The sequence below is a fragment of the Phoca vitulina genome, unplaced genomic scaffold, assembly GCF_004348235.1.
Source record: "Phoca vitulina isolate PV1807 unplaced genomic scaffold, GSC_HSeal_1.0 scaffold19, whole genome shotgun sequence".
Taxonomy (NCBI): Eukaryota; Metazoa; Chordata; class Mammalia; order Carnivora; family Phocidae; genus Phoca; species Phoca vitulina.
In genome coordinates this window covers 30,853,164-30,874,165 of record NW_022589722.1, presented here as the reverse complement: position 1 = coordinate 30,874,165, position 21,002 = coordinate 30,853,164, and the positions used below count along the sequence as shown (strand labels likewise).

Below are 21,002 nucleotides of genomic sequence, written 5' to 3'. Positions count from 1 at the left end.
TAAAAATACAACTCGGGCATCTGGGTGGCTCAGATGGTTAAACGTCTGCCTTCGGCTCAGGTCATGATCTCAGGGTCCTGGGATCGAGTCCCACATCGGGCTCCCTGCTCCTTGGGAGCCTGCTTCTCCCTCTGCCTTTCTCTCTCACTCTGTCTCTCACGAATAAATAAATAAAATCTTTAAAAAAAAAAATAAATAAATAAAAATACAACTCAACTGTGTATCATTCTCCTTGCGTGTGGGTATTCCTTACTGCAAAGCCGCTTCCCAAGTGATAGCACTGCTCTTCATGTCACTAATTTTAGGTCAAAAAACTACAAATAATTCTTTTTCTGCAACAGAAGTATGCATATGGGGAGGGGAGCCACTGGATTTATAAACATGGCATTTAAACTGACTTTAAAAGCTCAAACTTTCCTTTTCGTTAAAGCTATTAAAGAAGAAATCCCACTTAACGAGACTACAAAGGAGTGTAAAAGCTTAATTATTTGGAAGCCACATAGATAGTAAGAATTTCAAAACCACAGCAATTATAAAAATTGTGACTACAATCAAAAGATTAACATTTTTTAAAGTTTTTGATCATTAGATCCGTGATTTCAAAGTGAGTTTTATTTTTCCTAAGGCAACATTCCCAATAAGGCTAGGGAACACATGAGCTATGGGAGTCATCCAGAGCGCTGCGAATCATGCCATTCCACCCTCTAATCTTACAGGCCGAGAAACTGAATCCGAACACAGTAAAAGGCCTGGCTACGGTCACAGACAGAATTACCAACACGAGGAGGCAGGGAGCCATGGTCTCCGTGCTCGGCGGGCACTGCTCTTCCTGCTATGATAGCAGGGAGATCACAGACGGGTACCCAGTCTTCGTCTGAAATACCTATGGGAAAACTACACGTTGAGTGGGGCATGTCCCAAATCATTACACCAGTGATGTGAACACAGAAGCACGTTTCAAATATGCAACTGCAATCCAAGGACAGGCATAACATTTTGTTCTTGACGTTTCTGAGTTTGCCTTTACTGAATAATGGCGCCAACCTGGATCGTGCAGCCCCACGTAAATCATTGCCTGCTGTGGCTAAGCTGTAATGTTAACCAACCAATTTAAAACCATTACTGACACAGAAACATGTATTTAGAGATTTTGTGCCAACTAAGAAACCACACAGTTTCTCAGTCATGTGTACAGGATACTCTGTATGGAATGCTAAATGCTCAAAACCACACTGGTTTTTGGGGTTACCTTTCTTGATTGCTCATTTTGGCATACATCGCTTTCACCAATTCCGGGCTCTTCAGAAAGTGGTCTGTAATAATCAAGAACCTAAGAAAAAAAGGAGGAGAAAGTGTGGTTACTAGAAACATAGTAAAATGGACATGGCCTTATCTACTTTATGGGCATTGTACACATAAAAGTACTTCTTTTTATTGAACTTTTGATGTGCTGTAATCTTAAAATGTTCTAAGAGGTTCACATACTACTATTCCATTAGCGGCTAAAAGAAAATAAAAACCCTCAAAATAGGTTTCTCCAATTTTACTTCAGAAATATTTATTGAAATGATTCAAATGTATTCAACTATAGGTCTTATCTAAGTTCCATTTTAACTATAAAATGAAATTTAGCTACAAGTTCAGGTATAAACAGAAACCATATTAAACTGTTCTACTCAGAAGGTTAAGTGCTAAAATTAACTAGAGAAATGGACATGTCACACGTTTTATTTACACGTATGCCAACAACCTGGTAATGCATACTGGCTTGATTACCTCGTCTGTAAGAGCTCTCGAGTTACCAAGAAAACATCCTCATTGTCAAGCAATGCACTCATCTAAACTCAAAGATCAACTTATGGAAACCCTGAGGCAGAGATTATAAGCGTATTTCTTTAAAGTACCACTGTGACAACTAAAAAGATTGAATAGTATTATTAATTAATTCTGAATCATATTGGCCAGAGGGCATCTGCAGGCTTAAGAACTAAAGAATATACTGTTTATAACCAAGGTTATAGCATAAGAGTGACTGTAAAGCATTAAATATATTTATGAACACAGTTTATTTAACCACTTAACAAAAAATATAATGAAAGTATGTGTTTCAGTATGTAACCAAATGAACCATATTAATTACCACAACACACTGTCACTCATATAAAAACAAAATCTAAACATGTGTTCTATTTCTTCCACAGCCCTCAAAATAACTGATCAGCACTTTTTTTTTTTTAAGATTTTATTTATTTATCTGACAGAGAGACACAGCGAGAGAGGGAACACAAGCAGGGGGAGTGGGAGAGGGAGAAACAGGCTTCCCGCCGAGCAGGGAGCCCGATGTGGGGCCCGATCCCAGGACCCTGGGATCATGACCCAAGCCGAAAGGCAGAAGCCCAACGAATGAGCCACCCAGGCGCCCCTGATCAGCACTTTGATATAAGATATTTCTAGTAATAATGGATATACAGAAAATTCTCAAACAGTTCTCATACCAGTTTGGGTAGGTCATTAAACTGCAACAACAGAAATTCATGCATTTTAAGCCAGGTACACAAAAGTGATCCTAAAGCTCATTCATGATTTAGCTTTCTGGAGCTCAAAACGTTTTCCCAGAAGAACGTTCATTCAAAAAATGTTCCAGGGCACCTGGGTGGCTCAGTTGGTTGAGCATCAGACTCTTTCCGCTCAGGTCATGATCTCAGGGTGGTGAGATGGAGCCCTGCATCAGGCTCCGCGCTGGGCGTGGAGCCCGCTTAAGATTCTCTCTCTCTGCCCCTCCCCCTCTGTGCTCACTTGATCACTCAAAAAACAAACAAATAATAATGATAAATAAAAAGTATTTTTTTTAAAAAAACCCACAATGTTCCAAAACTGTGCTAGGAGCTAGATCACAATCCATATTCCAAAATGCTAACAGTGGAGAAAAGCCCACACATAGAGAATTAGACAAAAATGTCTCAGGGGCAACACACATAAACTTTGTAGAGTAGAGAAATAACAAAGTTGATCTAACCAGAGGGCCAAGGCAGGACACTCAGGAGGCCGAAGGAGGTGTTCTGTGAGTCCCTCATTGAAGGGGGACATGGAAAAACAGGATATCAGCGCACTCAGGGAACTATACCCAGGCAAACACGAGGAGGGTTTAAAGAAGGATTCAGGACCAAAAGCTTCCATCCTGGAATGCAACTGGCCCCTAGCTGTGGGCCCTCCCGTCCCTCAGCCAAGGTTCCATGACGACTATGCCCTCCTTCATGACACCAGCCAGCGTCCTCTTTCTTTTTGATCAATCTTTGCTGATCTTCTTAAAGAACCAATCTAGCCTTGGTTAATTTTTTCTATTGATTTCTGTTTCCTGGGTCACTGTTTTCAGCCCTGGTCTCGTATCAATTGCTTCTTTCTGTTTACTCAGGTTATTCTGTGCTCTCGTCTACCTTCAGAAAGTAGAACCTTCATGGAGGTCACTGCTTTTAGACCTTTCTTCTTTTCTGGTAGAAACATTTAAAGCTATACATTTCCCTCCAAGCACTGCTTTAGCTTTATCCCACAAATTCTGTATTTTCATTATCCTTCAGTTCAAAAGACTGTCTAATTTGACCTATGATTTCTTCTTTGACAAACTGATTCTTTAGATGAGCTAATTTCCAAAAACTTGGAATTTTTCTCAGTATCGTCTGATTATGGTTCTCTAATGTAAGGTCATTGTAGTCAGAGACCACACACTCTGTATGTTCTCAATCCTTTTTGTATATTTACTGAGACTTTTTATAGCCCAGATTATGGTCGATCTTGGTGAACATTACACATGCAGCTGAAAAGAAAGTGGATTCTGCAAGTGCAGAGATAATGCTCCTACAACACCACTCAGTAAAGATGGTTCTGAGATCATCTACCTCTACACTGACATTCAATGGCTGAAAAGTGAGTGTGAAAACCTCCCAACTATCACTTCCAATTCTAGGCATAATGGACTAACAACTTACCCTCCTACCTCAAACAACTATGAAAGCAGGCAAAATCTATGAAACAACAGTTTTCAGACAATAAACAACAGGCCCAAGTCAATCAGGTTGTGGAAATAAAAGGCACTTTGGCAAATTTCCTCTTAAACAAACAAAATATTCTAACGCGTGTGTGATAAATGTGACTTGATCAGTATGTTTATAAAATCCTTAAGGCCTAATAGCAGATGGAGACACACTCAGAAGGAAGCAAGAGGTGGAACCTGAGTTGAAAAGGTTTCCAGGTACATGGGGCGGCGAGGGTGAAAGCGATGGGGAAGGGCAGAGGAGAGACGGGTCAGAGCCACTCTGGTGCTCGGCCGATGTGACCATCAACAGCATCTAGAGCAGAAAGGAAAGTGGATCCACACTTTGACCTTTATACCAAGAAAAAGCGCAAGCAGATCAAACACCTAAACCTCAAAACTGAAATGATACAATACTGGACGAAAACCTTAGTAGAACAAAGATCTTTATAGCTATTCCCAAAAATCTACAGGACATAAAAAAGACTGACAATTTCATCTGCGAAAACATCAAAAACTTTTATATACAAAAAAAAGCCACATGCAAAGTCAAAAGACAAAGAAGTGAGAAAAAATATTTGCATTTTATTTCACACAAAGGACTACTGGCCCTAATTTAGAAAATATTCCTACATATAGATAAGGATAAGACTGACATCCAAATGGAAAAATGGGTAAAGAAAACGAGAATGTACGTAAAAATAAAAATAAAAATCCAACACTCTGAGAGCACACTCTGTTGGCAATAACGGAGGAAACCAGGTCCTCTGCAGTGGCCAAGAAGACTATATATTGATACAAAAGCTATGAAGGACTACTCAGCAGTATTTGTTAGAATATAAAAAAGCATGTTCCCTTTGACCTAGTGATTGCACTTACAAGTTATCGGACAATCATACCTGCCCACGTGCAATATAACATACGTATGAACAAGGCTATTCCCTGCCACGTTCCATAGTTATGGAACACGGGGAACCTAAATGTTCACCAATGAGGAACTGATTAAATAAATCACAGTATATTCACACAGCGGAAGATAAAGAGAAAGTTCTTTATATACTTATATGGAAAGATCTCGAAAATATACTATTTGGTTAAAAAAGCAAAGGCTCAGGGGCGTGTGGGTGACTCAGTCAGTTGAGCCTCCAACTCTTGGTTTTGGCTCAGGTCCTGGTCTCAGGGTCCTGGGATTGAACCCCACATCGGGCTCCATGCTCATCATGGAGTCTGCTTGAGATTCTCTTCCTTCTCCCTCTACCCCTCCCCCTGCTCACACACTCACTCTAAATAAATAAATAAAATCTTTTAAATACATACATATATAAATTTTTTAAAAAGCAAGAGGCTCAACAGTGTGTTGAGAAGCAAGTAAGCAGCTCACCTGCTTAGGGGACAGGGATGGAGGAACTAGGGGGATGGCTGGGGGGGAAACTAAGCTTTCTGATACTTGAACCATATGAATGTATTATCTATCAAAGAATTAAATATGTAACTTAAGCATATCCTGGAAAATTCCTCTCAAGTTTATTTCTGCTTCGTAGACATCCTGCTAAGGAGTGAAAGTATGGCCGTCTCCGGGTGGGACATCATCTGGTGGCCCTGGGAGCTCAGTGGAGAACTCAGATATGTTTCATCTTACCGGAAGCTATTTCTGGGCAGACATATTTAAATTACTACTAACAAAATAGCAAATACTGTATCCTGTTTACTGTGAGCCCAGCACCATCTAAGGAATAGCTTAGTACATAAAACATGGTGTGTGTTTTTCTTCAAAGCATTCATCTGGCACATTATACATTTATTGGGGGGGGGGTGCTCATGATCTGTCTCTCACCAAAACGTAATGTCCGAATTTTCGATCTCCAGTGCCATGAACAGCACCTGGAACACTTCAAACACTCAATCAGTGATCAGGGACTTAATTAGTTTATGGTCAAAGTGAGCATTTTAAGTTTTCCGGGTTTCCTACAAGCCTGCGCAGAGTAGGGGTGGTTTCTACCTCAGGAGTTGTCCAAGATAAAAGGGCATCGGATCCTCAGGAAAAGGGCAATTTTTCCTTGCACGGAGCCCAAAGCCCCTCCTCCTGTGCCACAGGGCACAGCCGTCTCCACAGCATCCTCGTGGCAGACCCGAAATAAGTCAGAACAAAGCTGCTTCGGCACCGCTCCTCAGTGTGAGCCCGGCCCCGAACCAGGGAGATACACACGGGAACTCAGATCAGCAGATCAGCCCAGGAAAAACTCTGATGTGTGCCTACAGAAGCACACACGGACTGCTCATTTTCCAGAGTTTTTGAGTCACTCAGGTGAGTACTGGGTGCCAATGACACAAAGCTCACATGTCACTGGGTTACCAGTCAAATGCAAAAAAAAAAGTCACCAGAACTGAATACGGGCTCATTCGCCTTAACCAAAAATAATTAAAAACGCAAAGCCATCAGAGCCAAGGGCAAGAATGACATCTTCCCGTGTGCTACGCAGAAGTGCCACCTTTCAAGGCTCAGAGCGACAGCACTGCAGACGACGCTGTCAGCCAACACTCCTCGTGCCAAACCAACCACTCCGGCGGCTTCGGTGCGCCTTTAAACACACGGGACGTGAAGCTCAGAAGCCGGGAAACGGCTCATCTAAATCAGTCCCTTCATTCGAGAAATAAGGACATACAGAAAGAGAGGCCCACAGAGGTTGGGTGTCCTGGGGAAGGTCCCCCCATTACCTAAAAGTCAAGATGAGTGCTCCACCTCTGACTTCCAGGGTCCCACGGTTCCTCTCAAAATGCTCTTTACAGAGCTTGCCCTTTGCTCAAGCAGCCCTTCCGGAAAGAAGTTTCAGGGGAACTTAGGGTCTGGTTCTTCATGTCACCTTCCATTCAAAATGATCAAGGATAAAATTCTTCCACTCTTTTTTTTTCTTTAAAAGATTTTATCTTTAAGTAACCTCCATACCCAACGTGGGACTCGAACCTACGACCCCGAGATCAAGAGTTGCACACTCCACCGACTGAGCCAGCCAGCCACCCCCTCCATTCTTTTTTTTCATTCAACAAAGAAGAAACGTCCACTAGTGAGTAAAGATAAGTGCATTTTTACTTTAACTATTTGGAGGACAAGAATAACTGTCACTCACATTCAATTTACACAAAGGCAGAAGAAAGCGTTCTGTGTGGACATCCATATGAACAACTAGAATTCTTTGCTACACCACCTTAAAGGGTAACATTTAGTGGAGAATACCGATGGTAAATACACACACAAAGCAATGAGCACGAGATGCCGACCGGAGGGAGATTTTTTTCTTGCAACTGGAAAGTGGTAACTGCACGGCCATCAATTGTGTAAGTTTGTGTTAGCTGCTGAGATTGTTTTTCTAAATATAATATATTCTCCATCCCAGCATGTTGCCTAAAGATACAAGTAAAATTCTCAACTTTCACTCAGAATTCACTGCATTTACTTTCTTACCAAACATCTGCTCAAGGGAAACCAAAGACGAAGATAAGAGACCCAATCACGTTCAATGTTTTCTAAGTTACAGACTTTAAATCTGTGATTAAATTCTTTTGCAGAACAACTATGTCTGTAAATTCAGAAATTTTGTGGTAGTCCTGTGTGAGGGAGGTGGGGTCCCACTAATCTGAAACCTAAAATGCCACAAGGACATCTAGAGACTGTAAGACTCAAATAACACTCCAAATTCTATGGAAAATAGAACAAATGGTCTTGGGGGAGGGTCACAAATACACTCTAGCAAAGGCAGAAGCTGGAGTAGAAGGGGCATCAGAGAAACATTTCTTTTACAAAAAGAAAAAACTAGAAATGTGATCCATTTGCTAAGTCCTGAATTACACATACACGCGCACCCGCGCATGCGTGTGCGCTGAATTCTCTCCCTCTGTGTGCATGAAGGTCACAGGCTTGCTTCATCTACTACTTTCTGTTTCTGGTGCCAAAATAGACTCATGCAGGCAGTCAGAGGCAAAACTCCCGAGTCCAATCTTGAAATTCGTCATTTAAATGTGATTACAGAAAAGCGCACATTCACAAATCAAGTTGTTGATGCCAAAGCACTGACTACATTTTTACATCATTTTCCATACTGGCTACAACCCAAAATGCACGAAGGTCTGTCTTCCCATCTCCTTCTTTCTCTCAGTCTTCCTCGTTTATCACTGGTGTTAAAGCATGTGAACAGTCACAGACAGGTTAATTATCATCTGCAATGCAGTGTTTCTAGGCCATGGAGAAGGTGCTAAAAGCCATCTCTAAGCTTCAAGGAGCATACGTTAAAAAAAAAATACAAAGATCAGTATGTCGCTGGTAAATGTAGGTATTCCTGAAGTCAAGGTTTTAGGGAAATCTTTTTCAAACGAGAGCCATTTATTATTTCCATTTCCTTATAAGCATACAATGTCAAAGCTACACTTACGAATAAAATAGATTTCAGTGACTGTGAAAACCTAGAAAATTCTTTTACACTTCACTAATTAAATGAAGAATCTGATTTAAACACACTCCAGAAAATGAATGCTGCTCTCCTATTCTGATTTCTGGGAAATCCAACCCACAGCTGCTTCCTACCGCAATCTGGACAAAGCTCACAGAGCTGTTATAGAAAGTAACAGTTTCCGGGGCGCCTGGGTGGCTCGTCGTTAAGCGTCTGCCTTCGGCTCAGGTCATGATCCCAGGGTCCTGGGATCGAGCCCCGCATCGGGCTCCCTGCTTGGCGGGAAGCCTGCTTCTCCCTCTCCCACTCCCCCTGCTTGTGTTCCCTCTCTCACTCTCTCTCTCTCTCTGTCAAATAAATAAATAAAATCTTTAAAAAAAAAAAAAAAGAAAGAAAGAAACAGTTTCCTGTTACAGGTAAATAACCTCTTCAGGGGGTCAAACGTGAGTGACGTAAGGCAGAAAATTCTACTAGAAAACAAATGAGTTACAATCTCTGAAAAAGATATCACAGGAGCCAGGATCTCCCAGGCACCTTTACTGGGGCTGTGGGATTGAGATGAATTCAAACACCCAAACCCAACCCTTGGATTCATCCCGGGTTATCTAAGAGCACGAAAACATCTTTCACACCTACAAACAAAAGGAGCAAATATTTTTAGAAGGACATTATCCTAATAACTCAAGTGCACCCACACTTTCCTGTGTCTCTGGTGTACCTAAACAAAAAAACCCGGTTATTGAAACCTTACATTTGTCCCGTTCCAAGAAAAGACACCAAACCCATGAATTCAAACACCATCCAGTTTTGTACTCTCTGTCAGCTATCCCATAATGTTAGCAAGTGGGAGGGCCAAGAGTGTGTGCTCTCTAATTTTCAGAGGTGGGTTCATATTTAACGTTTGTAAACAGTAACAATTTTTTTGGAAGCCTCTGGATGCTGGTTTAACTCACGTTACTGCGCCTCACTGCACTACGCTTCGCAGAGAATGCATCCTTTACAGATTGAAGGTCTGTGGCAAGCTTGTGTCTTCAAGTCTGTTGGCACCAGTTTTCCAACATTGTTCACCTCGTGTCTCTGGTCACATTCTGGTAATTCTCACAATATTTCAAACTTTTTTATTATTATATTTGTTATGATGATCTGTGATCAATGATTATCATTCACTGAAAGCTCAGCTGATGGGTTAGCATCTTGTAGCAATAAAGTATTTTTTTTTAAAGATTTTATTTATTTGACAGAGAGAGACACAGCGAGAGAGGGAACACAAGATGGGGGAGTGGGAGAGGGAGAAGCAGGCTTCCCGCCGAGCAGGGAGCCCGATGTGGGGCTCCATCCCAGGACCCTGGGATCATGACCTGAGCCGAAGGCAGACAGTTAACAACTGAGCCACCCAGGCACCCCAGGAATAAAGTATTTTTAAATTAAGGTACGTGCACTGTTTTTGTAAGAGAAAATGCTATTGCACACTTACTAAATTACACTATAGTGTGAATGTAGCTTTTACGTGCACTGGGAAACCAAAAATTTCATCTGACTCTCTTTACTCCAGTGTTTGCTTTACTGCAGTGGTCTGGAACTGAGCCTGCAATATCTCTGAAGTATGCCTGTATTTCAGGATCCCATTTTTGTTTAGCAAATGCAGAGTCCCTCTCACACAAATCGAAGCATCACTGTTGCGTGACAGAAGACATCAGCTACTACCACTAATTCCCATCCTTTTTCCTGCCTACCTCCACCGCTGACCTCTGAGAACTCTAACTTGAGCTCTTATGAAGTGGATTTCATCTTTTGCCCTTTACTCCATTGCTGCCAGAAAATCGCCTGTGATCTAAGATAAGATACTTAAATGAAACAGAATTCGGCTACAGAAAATTTTTCTAAGTAAGCAGACGCTAATGAGTCATCCATCGTGTTTATGAAACATCAGCATCTGGAGGGAGGTAATCTAAGTCAAGCACGATATCATACTATTTTCATGCACCAACTTGTGTTTGCGTGCACATGGTAATTCAAATACAAATAAATGTTCGGAAAAATAAACAACTTAAAAACTAGGTATAATTTCAATAGAACAATAAAGTTTATGCCGAAAGAGACCCAAACTGAGAAAGCTGACCCCTCGCCCCTGAAATGCAGGTGGTACCACTACTGGTTCCTGCTCAGCCAGAAGCCTGCTTCTCCCTCTCCCAACCCCCTCAAGGCCCCCTGCGCGGACACGACCTGTGCCCCGAGCACACTGACAGCTCTGTGAGAACATGCATAAAAATAGATCCTCAGGAAAACTGGAGAACAAAACGAAGAACAACTTCATCTTTGGTGATTTTTATAATGATGAAAGGGCCAATTCCTCAAGACGTAACAATTACAAACATCAAAGTGTACCTGACCACAGAGCCTGAAAATAAGAGATGCAAAACACAACAGATCTGACTGGAGAAACAGAAAATGGTCCACTTCCAGTAATGAGCGGAACAGGCGGACGGAAGACCACAAGAAACAGAAGGCCCAACAGGCGTCTACACAGCACCAAAACCTGAATCCGCAATACTCTCAACGCACATGGAACAGTCTCCATGACAGACCAGGTGCTTGGTCATAAAACATGCCTCAATATATTTAAAAATTAAAAACAGAATTTTATAAAATGTGTTCTCTGACCACAATGGAACAAAACTAAAACTCAATAGCAAAAGGAAATTCAGGAAATACACAAATATGGGAAATTGAACAAGCTCCTAAATTACCAACAGGTCAAAGAAAAAAGTCATAAGAGAAATTAGATATAACTTGAGATGGATTAAGATAAAAATATATGAGATACAGCTCTTATCAAGAAATTTATAGATGTAAATACCTACATTAAAAAAACCCTTTCATCAATAACCAAACCTTCTAGTTTCTTAAGAAACTAGAAAAAGAGCAAACTAAACACAAATTGATAAGGAAGGATAAATAAGGATCACAGCAGAAATAAATGAAATAGGGGCGCCTGGGTGGCTCAGCCATTAAGTGTCTGCCTTCGGCTCAGGTCATGATCTCAGGGTCCTGGGATCGAGCCCCACATCGGGCTCCCTGCTCGGTGGGAAGCCTGCTTCTCCCTCTCCCACTCCCCCTGCTTGTGTTCCCTCTCTCGCTGTGTCTCTCTCTCTGTCAAATAAATAAATAAAATCTTTAAAAAAAAAAAAAAGAAAGAAATGAAATAGAGAATAGAAAAGGAACAGGGAAAGAAAAAAAAAAAAAAATCAATGAAACCAAAAGCTGGTTCTCTGAGATCAAAACTGACAAATCTTAAGCTGCAGCAACCAAACTACAGACTAAAATTACTAAAATCAGGAACAAAGAGGAAACATTCCTACCAACCTCATGTAAATAAAAAGGGATCTAAGGGAGTACTATGAATAACTATGTGCCAACATATCGGGCTGCCTGGGCCAAGTGGACAAATTCCGGGAAAGACACAAACTAGTGAAACTGACCCAAAAAGAAGTAAACCACCTAAACAGTCCTATAACAAGCAGAGATTGGATGAGTCATCAAAAAACTTCCCACAATGATAAAAAAGCCCAAGACCAGATGGCTTCACTGCTGAGTTCTACCAAATATTTAAAGAAAAATTAACACCAGTCCTTTGCAAACTTTTCCCCAAAATAACAAAAAACAGAAACATAAGAGAACACCTCTCAACTCATTCTGTGAGACAAGTGTTAACCTGACACCAAAACCAGGCAAAGGCATCACAAGAAAAAGAAAACTAAAGCCCAATATGCCTTATCAACACAGAAACAGAAGTCCCTAACAAAACATGAGCAAGTCAAATCCACAACATGTAAAGATTACATACCATAAGCAGGTGGGATTTACCCCAGGATGACAAGCTGGTTTAAAATAAAACAAAATTAGGGGCGCATGGGTGGCTCAGTCGGTTAAGCATCTGACTCTTGATTTCAGCTCAGGTCATGATCTCAAGGTTGTGAGATTAAGCCCCCCACCAGGCTCCATACTGAGCTTGGAGTCTGCTTGAGATTCTGTCTCCCTCTCCCTCTCCCTCTCCCTCTGCCCCTCCCCCACCATGCGTGCACTCCATCTCAGAAAAAAAATTAAAAAATAAAAAATAAAACAAAATTAATCACCATAATATACTATAGTAATAGGATAAGGAGCAAAAACCTCAACAGATGCAGACAAAGCACTTGATAAAATCTAACAGCTTTCATGATAAAAAACATTCAACAAACTAGGAGTAAGTACAGGAAAATTACTCATCCTGAAGAAGGGTCACTATGGAGAACCAAACTTCACACTCAGTGGTGAAAGACTGACAGCCTTCCACCTGATATCAGGAGTGAGATGCAGAGGTCTGCTCTTCACATCTACTCAGCATTGTACTAGTCAGAGCAACTGCATAAGAAAAAGAAAGAAAGGCAACCTGATTGGACAGAAAAAAGTTAAACTATCTATTTGCAGATGACATGATCCTGTACAAACAAAGTCCTTAAAAAAAAAAAAAATCGCAAAAAACCATTAGAACTAATAATGAGTTCAGCTCAGGTTGCAGGATATAAAATCAACATATAAAAATCAACCATATTTTTATATACTTGCCATTTACAATCCATGAATGAAATTAATAAAACAATTCCCCTTAAATAGCATCAAAAATAAAGTACTTAGAATTAACTGAACTAAAGCTATGTAAGACTTGTACACAAACACGCTACAGAACTTCATTAAAGAAGTGAGTAAGGCCTAAATAAATGGAAAGATACCCCTATACATGGACTGGAAAACTTAATCTAGTTAAAATGGCAATATTCCTCAAATTCAACTACGGATCCATGTACTGTCTTCCAAAACTCTAGCTGCTCCTCTGAACAAACTGAAAAGCTGATCCTAAAATTAATATATAACACAAGGGACCCACAAGAGCCCAAAAAACTCCTGAAAAAGAAGACAAAGTTGGAAGACTTAGTTTCTGACTTAAGACTTACACAAAGCTACAGTCATCGAGATAGTGAGGTAGTGGCGTAAAAGAGAAAACAGAATGCAAACAACAAAACTAAAAGACACAAAAAGTCAAAACCCTGAACAGAACCTCAGGGAACTGTGGGGCAACAAGAAAAGACGAAGGTCTGTGTCATCAGAGTACAGGGACTGCTCTGAGGGCCCTGTGGCCTCCCACACATGCACATAGGCCATGCGGACAAAAGCACAACAGACTGTGATCCTCCCAGAATCCAAGGATGGGAGGCCCGAGGTTTCTGAGGCGTCTCCTTCCTGCCCCATGGGAGGCTGCCAGGGACACTCAGATGAGATGTCCTTCTGATGAGATACAGAGCTGTCTGCCCACCCCCTCAGAATGTAAAACCGCTTCAAGCAATGGGGCATCTCCCTACAGTCATCCCAGTCTTCCAGCCCCTTGTCAGCATGTGGGACGAGGATCAAGGCTTCTCCTTTTCCCCATCCACTGAAGTAACAAACTGTCTAAATCTAACAGTGACTTGTTGTGTCTTTACCGATTACAGTCAGCCTCAGCCTTGGCCTTCTATGGCCTGACACAAAGGCCCCGAAGGAGAGGCTGAAAAAGTATTCAAACAAACAATGGCTGGAAACTCCCCAAATCTGGCAACATAAACCTTCAGATTCAAGAAGTCTAGAGAACCCAGAGAGGATATACCCAAAGAGATCCACGCCAAGACATCATAATTAAACTTCTGAAAAGACAAAGAAAAATCTTAAAAATAAGCAGAGAGAAATGAAGCATTATGTACGGAGGTGGGGGACAGACATAACAATCTGAAAGACAGTGAATACCTCAACTGAGCAGAAGCCCATGAGACACGTATCAACGTCTAATCCTTAATGAACTACCTGGTACAACCACAGCAGTCTAATCTGGATGCCCCAGAGGGCTGCGTGTCCTCATGCTGTGTCCCAGTCCTTGCCACCACACAAAAATTCTAACACCTCACTTTCCTTTTCCCAAGCCTCCAGGTGCTGCGGAGAAACTTTTCTTGTATCGTTCAATTATTAGAATTCAAACTCTTACTCTGCAAGGAAAGTGATCTGTTAGAATGTTCTTAAGCAATCAAATTTCTAACAAGATACTTACGGCCATTCTGATTCAGGCTGCTTCTGGTGAGCTTCGATGACATCGATAGCAATGTTCAGATTTTCTTCCAGTTCTTTCATTCTTTCAGAATTCAGGGATGTGAACAAAATCATTGACGAGTAGGCAACAATTTTTTTGTCTGGATGATTTAAGCAAGACCTTCCAAATAAAGAAAGGAGAGTGTGAGCCCCATTCAGCAATACGATAAAATATGATTATGATTCATACATAATAATCATCCCATGAACAAATTCAGTGCCTACTGATGTTTTTAAGGATTTAATGAAGTACAACACTTTGAAACAAGTACACTATTTACTGTAAAAATAGCAATATAAAATGAGTCACAACACAAAGCATCCAATATTAAAGACGCAGCTGACTTACGACTCAAAAGCAAATGCCATCTGATTAAAGAAAAAGATAAAATGATTACATTTATAAAACATTAAAATGTTAACTCCTGTTAGAAAAAAAAAAAAAACAAAGGCAAAACATGCTACATCATTAACGACAGGCATTCCTTCACTAGTTATGAGGGACAGAATGTTTAGAGGAAAGATGGTATCCTGGCAAGAAAGAGAGAGAATGGGGAGGCAAGAGCCCCAGGGGGAGTCCTGCTTCACTGCCCATCAGCTGTGTGATCTCAGGAAGGTCACTGATTTATCAACTGTCAATAATAATATGGGTCGTGCACTATGGGAGGACTTGTTTTTTCAGTTAAACTTCGTAATACTCTTCTGGAGGAAATATTATCCTTATATTACAAAGACTGGGTTGGCTTTACTTGCCTGAGGGCACAAAGCCAGTGCCTCCCAAAGCTGGAATTCAAATTTGGTTATATTTGTCTCACAGATACATGCAGAGTGAAGTCAAATAACCTCTTTCTAGTGTGTTTTCTGATATAAAAATGGAATACAACGACCTCCTTGGCCTATCTCACGGGGCTTCAGTGAGGATCGGATTTGACACCATCAGTAAAACCACCATGTAAACGGTCATGACTTCTCTGACCACCCCGCTGAAGGGCCTCTCCTCTGTGTTTCTGTGATGTCTGGATTGACCCTCACTGTGTCCGTTCTCACGCTACGGTGTGCTCACCTATTCCTTTATTTCCCTCACTGAAGATGGGCTTTGGGGAAGTAATAAACATATCTAAATTATCCATATTCCACTTACCTACCTCAGAACCTCACAGATATTAGGTATTCAAAGTGTTTTAAAGGAATGAATTCTCAAGAATAAGTAATTTCTATTCCTGTAGCTTGAATTCCACAATTCTTTCCTCCCACCTAAGCTTAATTATCATTAATCATAAAGATTTTATGCCTCTAACTCTTAATTATTTGCAGGAATTTGAGAGCCAGTTGTAGACTCAGTGAACCGTATCTGTTTATATCGAGTTCATCTGGTCCGAACACCACCCTTTATGCACAGCCCAGAACACCCTACCACCAGGGAAGGCAGCAGAGACTTTCAGCAGCTGCTATCTGAGCAGGTGCAGCCTTTGGATCCAGAGAGCAGCTATGCCATTTACCAGCAACCTCAGTTCCCCAGCCTGTCCCAAAGGGGACAGCAGCACCTGCCCTGTAGGGCTGCTGACCAGGACAGGGATAACGCACAGAGAACGCCCAGCCCAGGGCACAGGAACGACAACTCCTGCTCTACTGCTTACACTGTTGCCATAACCAAAGACACCCCACTCGTTGGCAACAGAGCCTGGATGAGAAGCCAGGCCTCCCACTCTCAGACAGTGACTCTCCTATTACCTATCCTTCCTCTGCTACCTGCTCACCTTTTATCTCCATGCTCAACTTCTTACGAACCAACAAAGCTGATCAAAACAAAATAGTAAATCACCAGGAAAAGCACCATGAACCAATCTGGACAGATTGGTTATCCACATCTTACAGCTCTCCAGATCTACCAAAACATACAGCCTTGTGCCAGGCATATAAGTGCTCAACAGGGACGCCTGGGTGGCACAGTCAGTTAAGCACCTGACTCTTGATTTCAGCTGAGGTCATGATCTCAGGGTCATGAGGTCAAGCTCCACGTTGAGCTCCAAGCTGGGCATGAAGCCTGCTTGAGATTCTCTCTCTCCCTCCCCCCTTACCCTCCACCCCATTTTTTCTCCCTCTCCCCTAACCCCTCCCCCCCAATAAAATAAAGAAGTGCTCAGTAAATAAATAAATGACTAGTTCATTGCCCATACTTCAGGGGTTTATGGCTTTTTTCTTATAAATTTGTTTTCTTATCAATTATAGTAAACTTAGTATTTCTTAATCAAAACTTTTATTTTCTTAAAATACAACTGACATATAATAAAGGGCGTAAAACTTAAGTGTACAGCCCAATAAATTATTAGATACGGATACACCTCCATAACTACCAGCCAGATCAAGACACAGAACATTCCTAGAACCCCAGGAGATTCCTTCATGACCTCTCCCAGCTCGTACCAAACCCACCACCACCCACCAACAACCACCACTATCCTGAATTCTATCATCAAATGTTAGTTTTTCCTGTTTTTGAACTTGATGTAAATGGAATGATATAACCAGTCTTTTTAGAAGTCAGAAACCCTTTTATCAATATACTCACAAAAAGAGTTCTGGGAAAGCATGCACCCAAACAATAGACTGGGAATCTTCATTCCGCGAGGCAATGTTGCCTAGAAACTGCAGGCCACAGCGAAAAGCTGAGGATTTATAAAAAGTAAAAAAGATACAATTTAAAAAATTTTTGACATACTGAATGAACATATCTTAATAAAAAAAACATTCGACATTATTAAACAAAGTTTCTGTTAGCTTCTTTACTTATATAAGTCTCTCACTGCAATGAAACTTTGGACATGACATTAATATTAAAATGCCTTACTAAAACAATGTACTAGAGACAAAATTAATTAACTTCTTTAAAAGACCGTAAATGGACACATAAATATACCTCTAATTTACATTAAATATCCCTGGATTATGTATTCCAATCAAGAGAGCTACTCTTAGACTGGATTTTATAAAATCTAACTTACTACTATTGAAAACAAACATCTAAAGCATAAAACTATAGAAATACTGAAAGTTAAAGAATAGCAAAAAGATGTATTAGGCAAATACCAGCCTATAAAGGAAGTCATACACCACTTAAAATGAGACGTAATAAACACTAAGGCAAAAGGCATTATTGGAGATTATTATTAAGTCATTTCAGGGGCGCCTGGCCAGCTCAGTCAGTGGATCACGCGACTCTTGATCTCAAGGTTGTGAGTTCAAGCTCCACGTTGGGTGCAGAGATTACTAAAGAAAATAAACTTAAAAAAAAAAAAAAGGCCATTTCAGAATGACTTAATTAACCAGAAAGATATTAACAATTTTAAATTACAATCACCTAATAATATGGCCTCATATACACACACACACACACACATATACACACATACACACACACAAAAGAAAAACTGACAAAGCACAGAAGAGAAAAATCCACAATTAAATTTGGCAGTAAGTTATACATCTTTCTGGGTAACTTAATAAATAAGCAGACAAAAAATTAGTATATTTAAAAGATTTTAATAGCATTTAATAACAACCTAGTTGACAGATTTAGACTATTTCACCAAATAAAACTGTAGAATATTGGACAAAAGCCAGAATGCTGACAACAGCCAGTGCTGGCACGGACATGGAGCGACAGGAACGCTCATCCACAGCTGGTGGGGACGCAGAAGGGCGCAGCCGCTGTGCAGGAGAGTTCAGTCCAGTGGTTTCTTACAAAACTAAACATACTCTTAATGTATAATCCAATAATCACAATCCTTGGTATTTACCCAAAGTAACTGAAAACTTATGTGCACACAAAATCCTGCACGTTAATGTTTACAACTAAGGCGTCCTTCCGTAGGTGAATAAACACACTGTGGTCACAGCAGACAATGAAATATTATTCAGCACTAAAAAGAAATGAGTTATCAAACTATGAACGGACATGGAAGAAACTTACACGCACATTACCAAGTGAAAGAAGTCAATGCAAAGGCCACATGCTGTATGATTCCAACTATGATGTTCTGGAGAAGGCAAAACTATGGAGACGCTAGAAAGATCCATGGTTGCCTGGGGTGAGGGCAGGGACAGTGAATAGGCAGAGCACAGAGGACTTGAAAGCAGTGAAACTACTCTGTGTGATACTATGATGGTGAATACATGTCACTGCACATAGTTTTGTCCAAACCCATAAAATGTAAAACACCAAGAATGAACTATAACGTCAACTATGGGCTTTGGGTAATAACAATGTAACAAACGTGTAACAGGTGGTTAGGGGTACTGATCCCCACACAGTCAAAAATCCAGGTGACTTCTGACTCTCCCAAAACTTAACTACAAATAACCTACTGTTGATCAGAAAATTTACTGATAATCTAAGTCGTTAACACATATTTTGTATGTTACATGTGTTATATACTATATTCTTACAATAAAGCAAGCTAGAGAGAAGAAAATCCTAAGAAGGAGAAAACAAATTTACAGTCCTGCTCTTTAACAAATCTGCATATACGTGGAGCTGAGCAGTTCAAACCTATTGTTCAGGGTCAGCTGTCCCTTCGGTGCCAGATGTTGACGGCGGGGGGAAGCTGTGCAGGGGTGGGGGCAGCACGAGAAGTCTCCACACCTTCTCATTTTTGCTGTGAACCTAAAACTGCTCTGAAAAATAGTCTATTTAAAGGAAAGAGAGTAACAGCACAATAGAACGGTCTGGTGACCAGAAAAACAGACCTACATGCAAGTCCTACCTTAATGTGAGCTGTGTGAGCTATCCGACCTTTGTGAGACCCAAGTTCTTCACCATAACATGTGACAGTACCTGTTTCGTAGGGCTGTCGTAAGGATGACACGGGAACCCACTAACACTGCTGAGCGCGCAGCAGGGAACACAGAAAAGGCTCAGACGGCCACCCCTCTTCACTAGCACATAATATGGACTTGACAAATGCTGGTTTAGAAAGTCCAGTTTCCAAATGTTACATGAAAACTCGTGTTTGTTCCTGTCGTCAGAGACTCTAAATAGACACCCTGAGTGCTTACTGTATAAATCCTTATTGAGAATCCTACTATTGAGACAGGTACTTTCATCCTCATTAGAGAGCTCAGGAGACCAAGACCCACAGAGGTTATAAGGAACCTGACCGAAGTCACACAGTCATAAAGTATCATAATTCTGGATTTATTTCTGTGATTGTATCAACCCAATGTGGTAATCTCATGCTTAGCAGAATACCCACTGGGTTATACATGAAGTTCATTAGTAAAAAAGGAAAAATTTTTTTCAACTGCAGAATATGCCGTCTTTCCAAGGACGTAAGGCATATCGTAAAATAATACTTCACCATATAATGGAGCAAAAGACAACTCTCAACACGTTTTTATTTATTTATTTATTTATTTTTTAAGATTTCATTTATTTGTCAGAGAAAGAGAGCACAAGTGGGGGAGTGGCAGGTAGAGGGAGAAGCAGGCTTCCCACTGAGCAAGGAGCCCGATGAGGAATTTGATCCCAGCACGCTGGGATCATGACCTGAGCCGAAGGCAGATGCTTAACCAACTGAGCCACCCAGGAGTTCCTCAACACATTTTTAAAAACTGATGTACAGATAATGCTCACTTACTACATCACAATTATGTTTATATACAATTACTTGGAGGAAATAAGCCCCCAAAATGATTAGAAAATCCCCACATGTTTGAAATTAGAAGACAGATCCTAAATAACCTATGGGGACAGAAAAGAAATCACAATGGAAATACAATATTTCAAACCAAATGTCAACAAAGATACCAGAAACCAAAGCTTCTAGATGAAGCTAACACTGTACACAGAGGAATATTCATAGCTTTAAAACACATACTTTGGGAAAGAAGAATAAAAATAAATGAGCTAAGCATTTGCTTCAAGAAATTACAAAAAGAATAATAAAACAACCCAAAACAGTGAAGGAAGAAAAAAAGATTAAGAGCAAGAAGTTAATAAAATTGAAAGCAGTCATAAAAAGAGAATACTGAGATCTGAAATGTGACTCCTCAAAAAGCTCAGTACTGACTAACCTTTGGGAAAACTGATCAAAAAGGAGAAAAGGCACGAAGAACAAAGACATTAAATTTTCAGAAATGACAAAGAGGACATGGCCACGGATCTTGCAGACATCAAAAAAGAAAGTCAGAAAATATTGCAAATACCTTTAGGCCACACTGTTTAAAAATTTAAATTAAATGAACAAAACCCCAGAACACAGCTCACAAAAACCGCCCCCGTAAAACATTCAGGGAGTGCCTGCAGTCGTACCCATTAAGGTCATCGAACCAGCAGTCAAAAATTTTCCCACAAAAAAAAAAAAAAAAAGGATCCTAGACCCAGG

At 40.6% G+C, this 21,002-nt stretch overlaps 1 protein-coding gene across 1 annotated transcript in view; it reads right to left on the bottom strand.

The window, feature by feature from the left end:
- Positions 1 to 21,002, bottom strand: part of ATXN10 (ataxin 10) — a 163,632-nt gene that overhangs the window by 109,596 nt on the left and 33,034 nt on the right. Inside the window, exons 4-6 of the mRNA XM_032416715.1 lie at positions 17,189 to 17,285; positions 14,582 to 14,740; positions 1,250 to 1,330 (exon numbers count right to left, since the gene is read on the bottom strand). Coding sequence (XP_032272606.1) covers positions 1,250 to 1,330; positions 14,582 to 14,740; positions 17,189 to 17,285 — 337 coding nt within the window. The remainder of the gene's footprint in view (positions 1 to 1,249; positions 1,331 to 14,581; positions 14,741 to 17,188; positions 17,286 to 21,002) is intronic.